Here is a 13,379-nt window from a genome sequence, read left to right as displayed (position 1 = left end):
GTATGGATAGTTGGGATTATGTTTTCCAATGTGCATTACTTTTTATCAACACTGAATTTCATCTGCCATTTTGTTGCCCAGCCACGGGTCTTGTGAGAGCCCTTTGTAACTCTTCACAGTCAACTTTGGACTTAGCTGTCTTCAGTAATTTTGCATCATCTGCCAACTTTGCCACCTAACTGTTTATCCCTTTTTCCAGATCATTTACGAATATGTTGAATTGTACTGGTCCCAGTACAGACCCCTGGGGGACACCACTATTTACCTCTCTCCATTGTGAAAACTGGCCATTTATTCCTACCCTTTGTTTCCTACCTTTTATCTAGCTATTGATTCATGAGAGGACATTTCCTCTTATTCCATGACAGCTTAGTTTGCTTAAGAGCCTTTGGTGAGTGACTTTGTCAAAGGCTTTCTGAAAGTCCAAGCACACTATATCCACTGGATCATCCTTGTCCAGATTCTTGTTTATTCCCTCAAAGAATTCTAATAGATTGAAGAGGCATGATTTCTATTTACAAAACTTGTATTGACTCTCCCCCAACATATCATTTTCATCTATGTGTCTGATAATTCTGTTTTTTACTATAGTTTCAACCAATTTGCCTGGTACTGAAGTTAGGCTAACTGTCATGTAATTACCAGCATCACCTCTGGAGACTTTTTAAAAAACCAGCATTATATTAGTTGTGCTCGTCATCTGGTACAGAGGCTGATTTAAGCAGTAGTTACATACTATAGTTGACAGGTTTCAGAGTAGCAGCCGTGTTAGTCTATATCCGTAAAAAGAAAAGGAGGACTTGTGGCACCTTAGAGACTAACCAATTTATTGGTGCATAAGTTTTCGTGAGCTACAGCTCACTTCATCGGATGCATCCGATGAAGTGAGCTGTAGCTCATGAAAGCTTATGCTCTAATAAATTTGTTCGTTTCTAAGGTGCCACAAATACTCCTTTTCTTTATACTATAGTTGTTAGTTCTGCAATTGCATATTTGAGCTGCTTCAGAACTCTTGGGTGAATATCATCTGGTCCTGGTGCCTTATTGCTATTTATCAATTTGTTCCTCAGCTTCTATCCCTCAATCATGTAACTCGGGATCATGGCTGCTCAGAGACAGAGTTTTGTGGATCTTCTCTCTGTAGTCACTGTCTTTCCTATAAAAGCTGTATAAACAAGCCACCAAAGCAACACTCCCAAAGCAAAGAAACAAGTACGTGAGTCATTCAACAGCTCCATTTATTATGTGACACCCTTCAGTTCTCATTTCAACCGTTGCTACCTTCCTTTTTCACAACCCACCTAGCTCCACCCTTATCCTGCACAACCAACCACATGTATGGGTTATTGAGCCATATGCTTTAACAATCAATCTAGGGTGAGTGGGGATTTCCTACATCAACCTCAACATATTTCTGTACACGCTCTTGCATTGGCATTCACCAGTCAGGGAGGGATAGTATCCCATTTTACGTGGGAGCTGCAAGATGGTTTTCTATGAATGGATAATCTAGGCGGGTAACAATCGATCTGAATTTGGTAGTAATGTTTAAACGGAAATGACAGCACCGCAATCTGCACCTGACGGTGCACTGGTGCATTAGCTCCATGCTGCTTGTTCAGGGTGGAAGTAGGGGGATGTGCAGGCCCTGGTTGGTGAAAGGGAGGCAGTGGAGAGCTGAGAAGGGGAATGGATGAGTGGAGCGCTGACTGACTTAACTGCTTATTTTCCTTTTTTGGGACCTTGTATTTAACTTGAGTCATGCGAATTTAGCTGAGGCAGGGCTGCAGCTAGTAGCTTGCCAGGCCACTAATAACGGTGCAATCTCTAGCACCCTGTCAGCCCAGGAACAAAGTGAATGAAACCACTGCCCTTCTGAGGGTCTCATCATTCCCGATCACTCAGGGTGCAAGGTGGTTTAGGGAAAGGCCTCTCTCTCCCGTAGGTGTTTGTACAGCTCCGAGAACAGTGGAGCCCTGCCCCTCCCTGCCCAACAGAAATGAGCACCAGCCTCTGTAAGCACCCAGTGCTGTGCCAGAGCCCCTGAAGCCTCTTGCTGAGAAGCGCCGGCAGCCTCTCTCTCTGTGTTGGTACAGCGCCTAGCACCGCGCCTAGGTGTTGGTACAGCGCCTAGCACCGCGCCTAGGTGTTGGTACAGCGCCTAGCACCGCGCCTAGGTGTTGGTACAGCGCCCAGCACCGCGGAGCCGTGCCCGAGCCGGGGTCGCTTGGTGCCAACCCCAGTGAGCTGCAGCCCCGACCCTGACCACGGGCACAGCAAGGCCCCAGGCGGGCCTAGGAGAGCCCCGCGCCCCGCCCAGGCTCTGCGGGGAGCACGGCCCCGCCCCCGCTCGGCCTACGCCGCGGCGTCCCCCGCCATTGGCCGACTCGCAGCGGCCCCGCCCCCGCCGCGCCCGCGCCGCTCGCGAGACTTGCGCGGCTCCCGCTGTCGCCGCCGCCGTCAGCCGCCGCCTCCTCGCCTCGCCTGCCGGGGCCCGGCCCATGGCGTCCGACAGCGACACCGAGGAGTTCTACGATGCGCCCGAGGACGTGCACCCGGGCGGCGCCTCCCCCGCGCCGTGAGTCCCCGCCCCCCCGGGCTCCCCCCCCCTCGGCGCCCCCCGGCGCCCCCACGGGCTCCCCCCCCGGAGTGCCGGGCCCCTGCTCCAGCGCCCCCCCAGCTCCCCCGCGCCGTGAGTCCCCGCCGGCTCCCCCCCCTCGGCGCCCCCCCGCCGGCTCCCCCCCTCGGCGCCCCCCCGGCGCCCCCACCGCCCCCCCGGGCTCCCCCCCCGGAGTGCCGGGCCCCTGCTCCAGCGCCCCCCCAGCTCCCCCGCGCCGTGAGTCCCCGTCCCCCCTCTCCTTCCCCCCCCGCCGCCGGCAGTACGGCCCCCCCACCCCCCCGAGTCGGGCCCCATTTCCCCGGGCTTCTTCCCCTCAGCCCCGCCCTGCCCCCCCTTCCCCCTGCTGCCCCGGCCTTTCAGTTCCCCATTTACCGCCCGCTCCCCCCCCCCCGGTGGGCCCTTCTGAAAGGGGGGCGCCTGGGGCTCCCCCCGAACTCCCGGCCCGGTGCCCTCCCCCTCAGGCGGCGGGGGCTGGGGCGGGCCCCTCACCCGGGCGGCCCCGCGGGGGCGCCTTGGGAGCGAGCGATGCGCTTCCCTTTGCACCGCCCCAGCCCGGGGGGGGGCCGGCCCCTTCGCTCGGCGGGGGCCCTTCCGAGGGCTGGACGTGTCCCCTGGGGCAGTCACCTAGCTCCCCCGCGCCGCCGGGGGGGGAGATGCCGAAGGTTTAGCCAAGCTTTTTTGTGAGGGAGGAAACAGCCCCAAGTCTTCAGTCTGTTCGTCAGTGGGTGGGACACCTCTGGTTCTTGGGGAGTAGGTGGTGATCACAGCTCGATGGCACTGGGATGTTAGATAAGGATCTGACTTTACAAACTTTTAAAAATGTATTTTCCTAACTGAGGCTGCTTCCAAACTCTTCTGTCAAAAGGTCCTTTGTTCCTTGAAGAACTAGTCGTGTTTGCTTTGGTGATTCAGATGTATGCAGTAGTAAAAACAAATGCAATAGAAATGGCTTCCTGCAAAATAAAAAATGGGGTGAAATTAGCTATTTTAAAAAAAAAAAAAATTCCCTGCAATGTTTGCGAGTCAACCCTTGCAGCATGGTGCCAGTACATGAGATCATGAAAATGTATTCATTGTCCAAACTGAGAGAGAATCTGCATGTGAAAAGCAAATTAGATATTTATAAAGGTCATGGAAGAGTTAATAACCATGTAAGAATTAATAACATGTGTACTAGTTTTTAAATGCAAAATTTTTAACTTCATAGTGTTCTATTTAAGGCCTTCTTATGAGCTGAGATGCAGAGCGTGAAAACAGTTTCATGTTTATAAACACAGAGCTCATACCTAGGAAATAGAGTTCTTGAGGCAAGCTACAGGTTTTGTTGACCTGCTTCAATATCATGTTTTATGCTTTTGTTACTTTTCTTTTATGTTGAACTTGGAGTTTAAGAATGCCTGTACACGCAAACAAACCACGCAAGACTCTGCAATGTAGATGATGTCGTCTTTCATTCTAGAATATTTGTGCTACGTCATTTAGTTACTTATTTCATAGGATATACTCTTGCTAATGCTAGTTCAGTGTCTATTGTCTTGAATTAGAGAGGGTACCATTATAAGTGTTCGCAAAAAGAAAAGGAGTACTTGTGGCACCTTAGAGACTAACCAATTTATTTGAGCATGAGCTTTCGTGAGCTACAGCTCATGCTCAAATAAATTGGTTAGTCTCTAAGGTGCCACAAGTACTCCTTTTCTTTTTGCGAATACAGACTAACACGGCTGTTCCTCTGAAACCTGTCATTATAAGTGTTACAATTCAAACCATTACTGTTCAGTAAAACCAGGTTGCCTACAGTTGTAACCTCTGCTTGTTTGTATCACTGGGTTCTTTTAAATTGCTACAGCTGCATACTGTTTGGAAAAACTCATAGGTCTCGTATGTTTGCTGTGTTTCAGAAACCGTTCTCTGCTATGTATTATGTAGAAAATGAGGCTTTTTTATTAAGTTAGTTTTATGCTATATGAACTACAATGTGCATGGTGCTTCATACCGCGGAAGTATACCAAATCTTTCTATAAACTGGTGTAGTGCTGTTCAGGCATTATAAAACATCTTATGGATTAAATAAAGTTTTATTTAAATGTAAAATCAGAAAATGACCATCTGGAAATTAAGTATATTATCTGCAGCAGGGGTAGTTGTGGCTTTAGCTAAGTAAGCTTTTATTACAGTTACCTGTCACAAACACCTTTCTTTTTAACTATATTTTAAATAGTTCTTAGCTGGATCAATTCTGTTTTACACACAGTCTGAACCAAAAGCTGTGCTCCCTTTGACCTTGCAGTGGAAGACTTGTTGAAAGAGCAGTAAGATATGGGATCAATTCCATTTTTAAAACTTTGAGTCAGGGTTTTAGTTTTAACAGTCTGTATATCAACAAGCAGCCAGGTTCCAGAGCAAAGCAATTGATACTGAGTCCACTCTGTCTGCTCCTGCGCACACACACCCATGCACTTCTGTCAAAGCTAGTGCATTCTGCACTATCAGCTTTTTACATGCACTCTGTCCTGGGCTATCTTAATGTCATAAAGAAGTATATTAGGGTTAGTAGAGGGGGTCAACAAGCATGTGGACAAAGGAGATCCAGTGGAAGTAGTGTATTAGATTTTCAGAAAGCCTTTGACAAGGTCCCTCACCAAAGGCTCTGAAGCAAAATAATCAGTCATGGGATAAGAGGGAAGGTTCTTTCATGGATTGGTAACTGGTTAAAAGATAGGAAACAAAGGGTAGGAATAAGTGGTCAGTTTTCAGAATGGAGAGAGGTAAATAGTGGTGTCCCCCAGCGATCTGTACTGGGCCCAGTCCTATTTAACATATTCATAAATGATATGGAAAAAGGGGTAAACAGGGAGGTGGCAAAATTTGCAGATGATACAAAACTACCAATATAGTTAAGTACCAGGCAGACTACAAAGAGCTACAAAAGGATCTCACAAAACTGGGTGACTGGGCAGCAAAATGGCAGATGAAATTTAATGTTGGTAAATGCAAAGTAATGCACACTGGAAAACATAATTCTAACTATACATATACAATGATGGGGTCTAAATTAGCTGTTATTACTCAAAGAGCTCTTGGAGTCATTGTGGATAGTTCTCTGAAAACATCCACTCAATGTGCAGTGGCAGCCAAAAAAGAGAACAAAATGTTGGAAATCATCAAGAAAGGGATAGATAATAAGACAGAAAATATCACATTGCCTCTATATAAATCCATAGTACGCCCACACCTTGAATACTACGTGTAGATGTGGTTGCCCCATCTCAAAAAAGATATATTGGAATTGGAAAAGGTTCAGAAAAGGGCAACAAAAATGATTAGGGGTATGGAATGGCTTCCGTATGAGGAGAAATTAATAAGGCTGGGACTTTTCAGCTTGGAAAAGAGGCAGCTAAGGGGGGATATGATAGAGGTCTATAACATCATGAGTGGTATAGAGAAAGTAAATAAGGAAGTGTTATTTACTCCTCATAATACAAGAACAAGGGGCCACCAAATGAAATTAATAGGTAGCAGGTTTAAAACACAAAAAAATATTTTTTCACGCAACGCACTGTCAACCTCTTGAATTCCTTACCAGAGGGTGTTGTGAAGGCCAATACTATGACTGGGTTCAAAAGGGAGCTAGATAGATTCATGGAAGATAGGTCCATCAATGGCTATTAGCCAGGGTGGGCAGGAATAGTGTCCCTAGCCTCTGTTGGCCAGAAGCTGGGATTGGGTGACAGGGCATGGATCACTTAATGATAACCTGTCTGTTCATTGCCTTTGGGACACCTGCCATTGGCCAGTGTCAGAGGACAGGATACTGGGCTTGATGGACCTTTGGGCTGACCCAGTATGGCCGTTCTTATGCTCTTAGACCTGGTATGTGATTTTTCTAATGTCACTAACTATGGTCATGCCTAGGCTGGATGTATAATTTAGTGGCCACCTTCAGGAAGCCTCTATAGAATAACTGGGAGAACTAGAGAATTACTGGTCTTACCCCATTTTGCTAATTTAGTAACCAGTTGCTGTATGATTTCCATGTAGAGCTGGTTGGAAAATTTTTGACAAAATGGGTTTTCATTGGAAAATGCTGATTTGTCAGAACTAAGGTTTTTTTACAGGGACCTGTCAGTTTTGGGAAGGTTTCTCTGGCCCAGATTGGATTCAAGAGAGACTGACCAATTTATAGTCAGTCCAGAATAGGCCATAGCCTGGTAGTTAGGGCACTCAAGTGGAATGTGGTAGATCCAGGTTCAAGTCCTTGTCTCCAATTTTTTTTGCAAAAATTTGTGAAAGATCTTGGATTCATTCCAATGCAGAAATATAAATTCTTGAAAAACTTTATGGGATGTAAAAACAGTTTCCCACCTAGCTCTAATTCCATCTCTATCATTAGGTATGGAACATGCAAAACAGTAAAATTAGGGAGAAATATGATTTCTCACAATTTCTATGATCTGTCATTAATGTTTGTAATTAATACTTGGGCTCAGGAGTGCAAAACAGGAACTAATTTACATCGTGGAATACTCCAAATACATGGTTTTTCTTTAGCAGCAGGAAACAAGAGGCATAGCCTAATAAATAGAACATGGGACTGAATTCTAATCCTCTTACTGATATGGTACCTCTGGCCTTGGATAAGTCACACAACCTTTATGCTTTGCTGTCTGAAAATCAGGGATTATACTGCCTGCCCAGATCACAGGAGTGTTGTGAATCATAGAATCATAGAATCATAGAATATCAGGGTTGGAAGGGACCCCAGAAGGTCATCTAGTCCAACCCCCTGCTCAAAGCAGGACCAATTCCCAGTTAAATCATCCCAGCCAGGGCTTTGTCAAGCCTGACCTTAAAAACCTCTAAGGAAGGAGATTCTACCACCTCCCTAGGTAACGCATTCCAGTGTTTCACCACCCTCTTAGTGAAAAAGTTTTTCCTAATATCCAATCTAAACCTCCCCCACTGCAACTTGAGACCATTACTCCTCGTTCTGTCATCTGCTACCATTGAGAACAGTCTAGAGCCATCCTCTTTGGAACCCCCTTTCAGGTAGTTGAAAGCAGCTATCAAATCCCCCCTCATTCTTCTCTTCTGCAGGCTAAACAATCCCAGCTCCCTCAGCCTCTCCTCATAACTCATGTGTTCCAGTCCCCTAATCATTTTTGTTGCCCTTCGCTGGACTCTCTCCAGTGAAGACTGTTTTAAATAAGCTTTAAAGTGCTAAGTATTATTACTAACAAAACCAAGTATCATTTGTTAACTAGCTGTTTTTTCAAATAATATTCCCACTATATTTAGCAGTCAAAATGCCTGCCATTATGTTTGACCCTCTGTGGGCACAAATAATTTAGAATTAATTGCAACATCTTTTGAAATTGGGCCCACTCCATCTGGCTCACACGGCATTTTTTGTTGCTACCTATATGATTCACGTGCTTCTGAGGTTGGAAAAACATATTTTGTTTTAGGTAGTGTTCTGCTGTCCCTGTTGCTCTTGGAGATTTCTGTGCATGTGGGAGGAACAGTATTTGAGATGAGATCCACCAAAGAAATACTGAGAGCGTAAGAACTGATTGGAGGCTCTTCCCATTCAGGGTATGTCTACACAGCAGCTGGGAGTTGTGGTTCCCAGTGCAGGTAGACATCTATGCACTAGCTCTGCTTGAGCTAGCACCTAATCATAGCAGTTTGGCCACAGAAGAAGAGGTTAGCAGAACCATTCAGTACGAACATGCAACACCCAGGTAGTTCCTCTGATGCTTTGTTGGAGTTCTCTGCTCAGCATAATGAGTCCTGTGACAGCTTCTGAAGACTGATACTTCAGGCTATTTTTCTTGCTAATTTTTGCTAAAGAACTTTTTCATGACTTAGTTCATTTGATCCTTGGAAAGAACTTTAACACACTTACACACACACTATTCTGCAGTGCTTTACAGATCTAAATGTGTACGTATATCCTTCAGCATGGTGTGTGGGGGTGTGTGTGTATTTAACATCTTTAATGTGTCATACCTGAATTTTTTTAAAATGTTGTTCCTAATACAACTTTCTGTGCTTATAAAGGTCAAACATAGCATAAAGTTGGGCCTGATGTGAACAAAAGTGGACAAGTAAATGGTCACTGCTGAGTCTGACTTAAACACAAACATGAATTTAATAACTTAACAAAATAGAGGTTTAATGGAATCAGACACATCACGTGTGTCTATACAAATGGCAATGTTTTAATGCCACTGACTTACCCACTGGGACAGCTATATTTAAATCCTCTTGTAAAACTGTGCAGAACTTTGTGATTTTATTGCCTTTCCAGTAGACCGTATCTCTTGTTTTTTAGCCTTCTTATCAAATAGGACATCAACATTAGATAAATTTACTCCATGTCATCAATAACATGTCATATCAAGTTGACATATTGACCTTTTTTTATATGACGTAATGTACTTAGTCAATTTATGAATGCTTTTATTTAAATCTTGCTTATATGACTAGATTTTTAAAAATTGTTTAAAAACCTGTGTAAGTGTAACAGGCCTATGTAAATGTTATATACAACGAGAGAGAGAGTGGCTGTATACTTTCATGTTCCAGTTTTTAATAGCATATCAGTAAGGGCAATATCCTCATATCGGGGGAAATGACTTAACCTCCTACCCCAAAATAGTTAATTTAGACATTGTAAAACATTCATGAGCACCCATATCATTGCTGGGACAGACCTTTTCACAGTTCCTTTGTGTTCTGTTTCTGCCAAGAGTAGGAATACATTTGAAGAGGGTTGGAGTTGTCCTTGGGGAGCATGACTTGGTCTGATTAACTGCATGTTCATTCATACACGTGCATTCAAACCCCAGGCTCAAAGTTAGGATGGTATTCCAGTGCTTCTGTGGGGAGACCCATCAGTATATGCAGGATTTATTAACAAAAAAAGTTAGTGTTTATGGTTACAGGGATATGTTCTGAACATGAACCAGAGTCGTGCTGTCTTGCTGAGACAGCAGACAGAAGGTCAAACAGTAGCTCAGATACGTAGACTACACCACTTATATCAGTTGAATATTGACTCTCAAGTTTAATAGTGGTTTAAATGTCATCGCTAACAATTTCACTTCTGAACATGTCAGCAAAATAAGACTGACTTTAGAGGTGGGAAAAATGTATTAGGCCACCTACTTCTTTCCCTGAGGCCTGAATAAGATTTTCCCAATGTGTGTGTTCTCATGGCTTTTTCCAGACTAATTAGAAATGGCTCAAGCACTGTGGTTTCCATCATATAGCTAAGAAGACTGATCTTTAGAAGTTTTCCTGAGCCTAATTCTTTTTTTCTTAAATTAATACCATTATTCTTAGTTTGATCCCAGTGCTCAAGGTGAAAGGATGTAAAGAGGGGTAAAAGCTACCTGTGGAAGGGGTGTTATAAATTGGGCATTGGTTTTCAGTTTGACACCTGTGTGGACTGCACACCCCACGACACAGGTGACAGTTCTTGTTGCTGAGGGCTTCCAGTGTAATCTCTCTGCAAAAGTTTGGTTTGGTCAGATTGCCGTAATAGCCACAAGTTAGGTTTTTCACTGTTAAGGGTGTCCATGTGTAAGTGTCTAGCTAAAACTTGGAGCTGATGGAAGACATATGTGTCAATCAATAAACTTAACGTTTGATTGTTTCATATAACCAGCTCCTTCCCTCAGTTCGCTGGGCCTTGGGGAGCAGTGGCCTTAGCACTGCTCCCCTACTTGAACTGCACTTTGACATTAATTTCTGTCATTACCAATGAAACTTAGTCTAGTGACAACCACTGGTGTTGGAAAACCCTTTAAGTTTTGATGGTGGTATGAAGAAAAAACACCCCAAGTCCTACTTGTGATTAAATTGTGTTGCTAAGCTAGAATTCTTTAGATCTAATAACTTAATAAAGATGAGTTCAAGCTATTTATTTTTCACTTGTGAGCTTGCTTGGTGTGTTAATTTTGTTTTTGAGCTCTAAATCTTAGTGTAATGGAAGGGCTATTGTATTGCCTAGAATGCCTCATGTAGCTTTTAAAAAAAATGGTCTGGACTAAGGTATAAGCAGAATAGCTTTGAGGAATAGCGCAAAGTTGCTGTTTTATTGTTGAAAATATCGGATTAGTTATTTTTAGAGCTGTTTGTTTAAGTAGCTGTCAAGCTTCTTATTGCAGTACTATGTAGGAGTAGTTTGTATTTTGGAGAATGGAAAACTTGTTTTTCCACATCTGGCAGCACTGTTGGGAAGGCTGGGTTTAAACACCCCATGCTGCTGCTCTTATTGATAGGCCAACTTTTCTGCAGATGTCTTATCTTATGATTTGGGAGCAGCATCTAACATTCCACAAAAGCCAGTAATGGGGATGTATGACTCTGAAGCACAAAGCCAGCACTTCAGGGAAAGCAAAAATACAAGAGGAGGCTGAGTATGCAAGGCCATCATTACACTGTAAATTCTTCAAAATAGTGACTTGATTTGGTATTTTTATCTGTTGCGTAGTGATATTCATAGTAACAGCATAAATGATTTTAACAGGAATCACAACTAGCAATAAGAAAAGGAGTACTCTTGGCACCTTAGAGACTAACAAATTTATTTGAGCATAAGCTTTCGTGAGCTACAGCTCACTTCATCGGATGCATTCTGTAGCTCACGAAAGCTTATGCTCAGATAAATTTGTTAGTCTCTAAGGTGCCAAGAGTCCTCCTTTTCTTTTTGCGAATACAGACTAACACGGCTGCTACTCTGAAACCTGACAATTAGCAAGGAGGATTTTGTATGAGTACGCCATTGTGCATAGTCAGTTGAATCTCACTTGTGGGCTGCGTACACTGGTGGCAGTGTTACTTGAAAACCTTACTATTCCCTCAAAAAATAATATTGTGACTCATGGCTTTAAAATCTTGTGGCTGTCATTTTGTTTAACACAACTTCAAGAAAAACCTTCTGATTGCAGCCAAATGTTAAGTGATGTCCTTAAAGAATTGTCTACTCCAGTATCACTAAGACCCTGTGTGCATAGGAATATCTTTCAAAAATTTCCCACCACTGATGATAGTGGTTCAGTTTTCTGTTAGCAATTTTGTGGAATGCAACTGCTGCTGTTTTAAGCACCATGTTGTCTTAACACTCAACTGGGGTCATCTCAGACCTCATTTCTTGCTCTGCATGCAGCCGTGAATATCTTAAACAATGTCCACTGTGATTTATGTGGCGGAGTACAGGAACCTAACAGTAGGGATAGACTGGGTTTGATAACTGCAGACTCAGGAAACCCAACCAGTCTGGGAAATAATGAGTTAAAATGGATGTAACATTTCTAATTCTCTGAGAAATCTATTGAGATGAGTTTGAAAGTGCTGGTCAGTATATGAAGTAAAAAAACGAGGAGTACTTGTGGCAAGTTAGAGACTAACAAATTTATTTGGGCATAAGCTTTTGTGGGCTAAAACCCACTTCATCGGATGCATGCAGTGGAAAATACAGTAGGAAGATATATATACACAGAGAACATGAAAATGGGTGTTGCCATACCAACTGTAACGAGACCAATCAATTAAGGTGGGTAATAGTTTGTGATTCTATACACTCTTCTATGACAAACATCAGTTTTGCCTCCCAACACCGCTGTGGGATGTGTTATCTCCATTTTACAGACAAGGAGGCTGAAGCATAGAGTAAGTGGCCTGCCCAAAGTTGCTCCCACCTCTCCTGCTGTGTTCTGCACACTTTTCAGGCCTTGTCGCTCCCTTTGTCACCTCATCCCACTCTTGCCTTTGTGCTTCTTGACGTGCTGCTCCTTATGTCTGGAATGGCATCTGCAAGTGTATCAGAATTTGTAACTTGCCCACTATATAATTGCTCAAATTTTTTCTTTTAACCTTTGTCTTGTCTTTCCTTTCCCTTGCCCTTCCATTTGTCATCTTGTTGTGACCTAACTTCTATTGTAAGACTGAACTTTTCAAAGGAGACTTGGGCTTCCAACCCCCATTGCGAGGCAGTAGGAGTTGGATGCCTAAGGCCCCTCTGACAATCCGTCTCAACTCCCTGGGGAAGCATCATGCAAAACGATGGTGCTATGTAAATGTTTAATATGGATAAAAATCCATACAAGTAATTGCATAGAATGCAATTTATCCTGAGGATTTAAGTGCTAAACTTGCCCTTCCGGATTGGGGACTTCAGTAACATTAAATATTCTAAACCAGATGTTTAGAGAGCTAAGGCATTCCCTCTAGCTGAGCCTATCTGCTTCATTGCCAAAGTATATCTTCTTTCATTTTATTTGTAACTATGCTTCTATGATGGGACATATGGAGAGAGTCAGTCTCTCAGATAACTGGGTCCTGAACTGAGTCCTGGACCATGTCATTGCCTATGAGAACATCTGTTCAGTGTGCAGCTAGGGTCAAAATGCCTAGATGATAGGCTGTATTAACAGAGAATAAAACTGAAAATATTGTAACGACCCTATATAAACAGATGAAATGCCCTTATCTGGACTACAGTTTTTAGGTTTGGTCACCCCCTTTGAAAAAGGGTATAGTGATAGAAGGGGTTCCAAGAATGGCAATGAAGAGTAATAGAGACATGAAGATTTTCAGGAGAGGAAAGTGATTCAGGCTCTTCAGAGAAGCGGCAAGTGAGATGGTAGAGATAATGAATTGTATAGATAGGGTAATAAACGCCTATGAGGGACTTTATCTCATACCATGAGAAAAAGGCGTCACCCAATGAAATGAAACAGTAGCAGACTTA

At 43.6% G+C, this 13,379-nt stretch overlaps 1 protein-coding gene across 2 annotated transcripts in view; it reads left to right on the top strand.

Annotated features, from left to right (window-relative positions):
• The first annotated feature begins 2,421 nt into the window (after nucleotides 1-2,421).
• The window catches only part of WDR44 (WD repeat domain 44), a 60,467-nt gene continuing 49,509 nt past the window's right edge, over nucleotides 2,422-13,379 (top strand). For both annotated transcript variants that reach the window (XM_073358535.1, XM_073358534.1), the window contains exon 1: nucleotides 2,422-2,578. In XM_073358535.1, the coding sequence (XP_073214636.1) occupies nucleotides 2,502-2,578 (77 nt within the window). In that variant the 5' untranslated portion in view covers nucleotides 2,422-2,501. The remainder of the gene's footprint in view (nucleotides 2,579-13,379) is intronic.

Source organism: Lepidochelys kempii, chromosome 9 (assembly GCF_965140265.1).
Source record: "Lepidochelys kempii isolate rLepKem1 chromosome 9, rLepKem1.hap2, whole genome shotgun sequence".
Taxonomy (NCBI): domain Eukaryota; kingdom Metazoa; phylum Chordata; order Testudines; family Cheloniidae; genus Lepidochelys; species Lepidochelys kempii.
The sequence above is the reverse complement of the archived record's forward strand: the minus strand, read 5'-3'. Positions and strand labels throughout refer to the sequence as shown.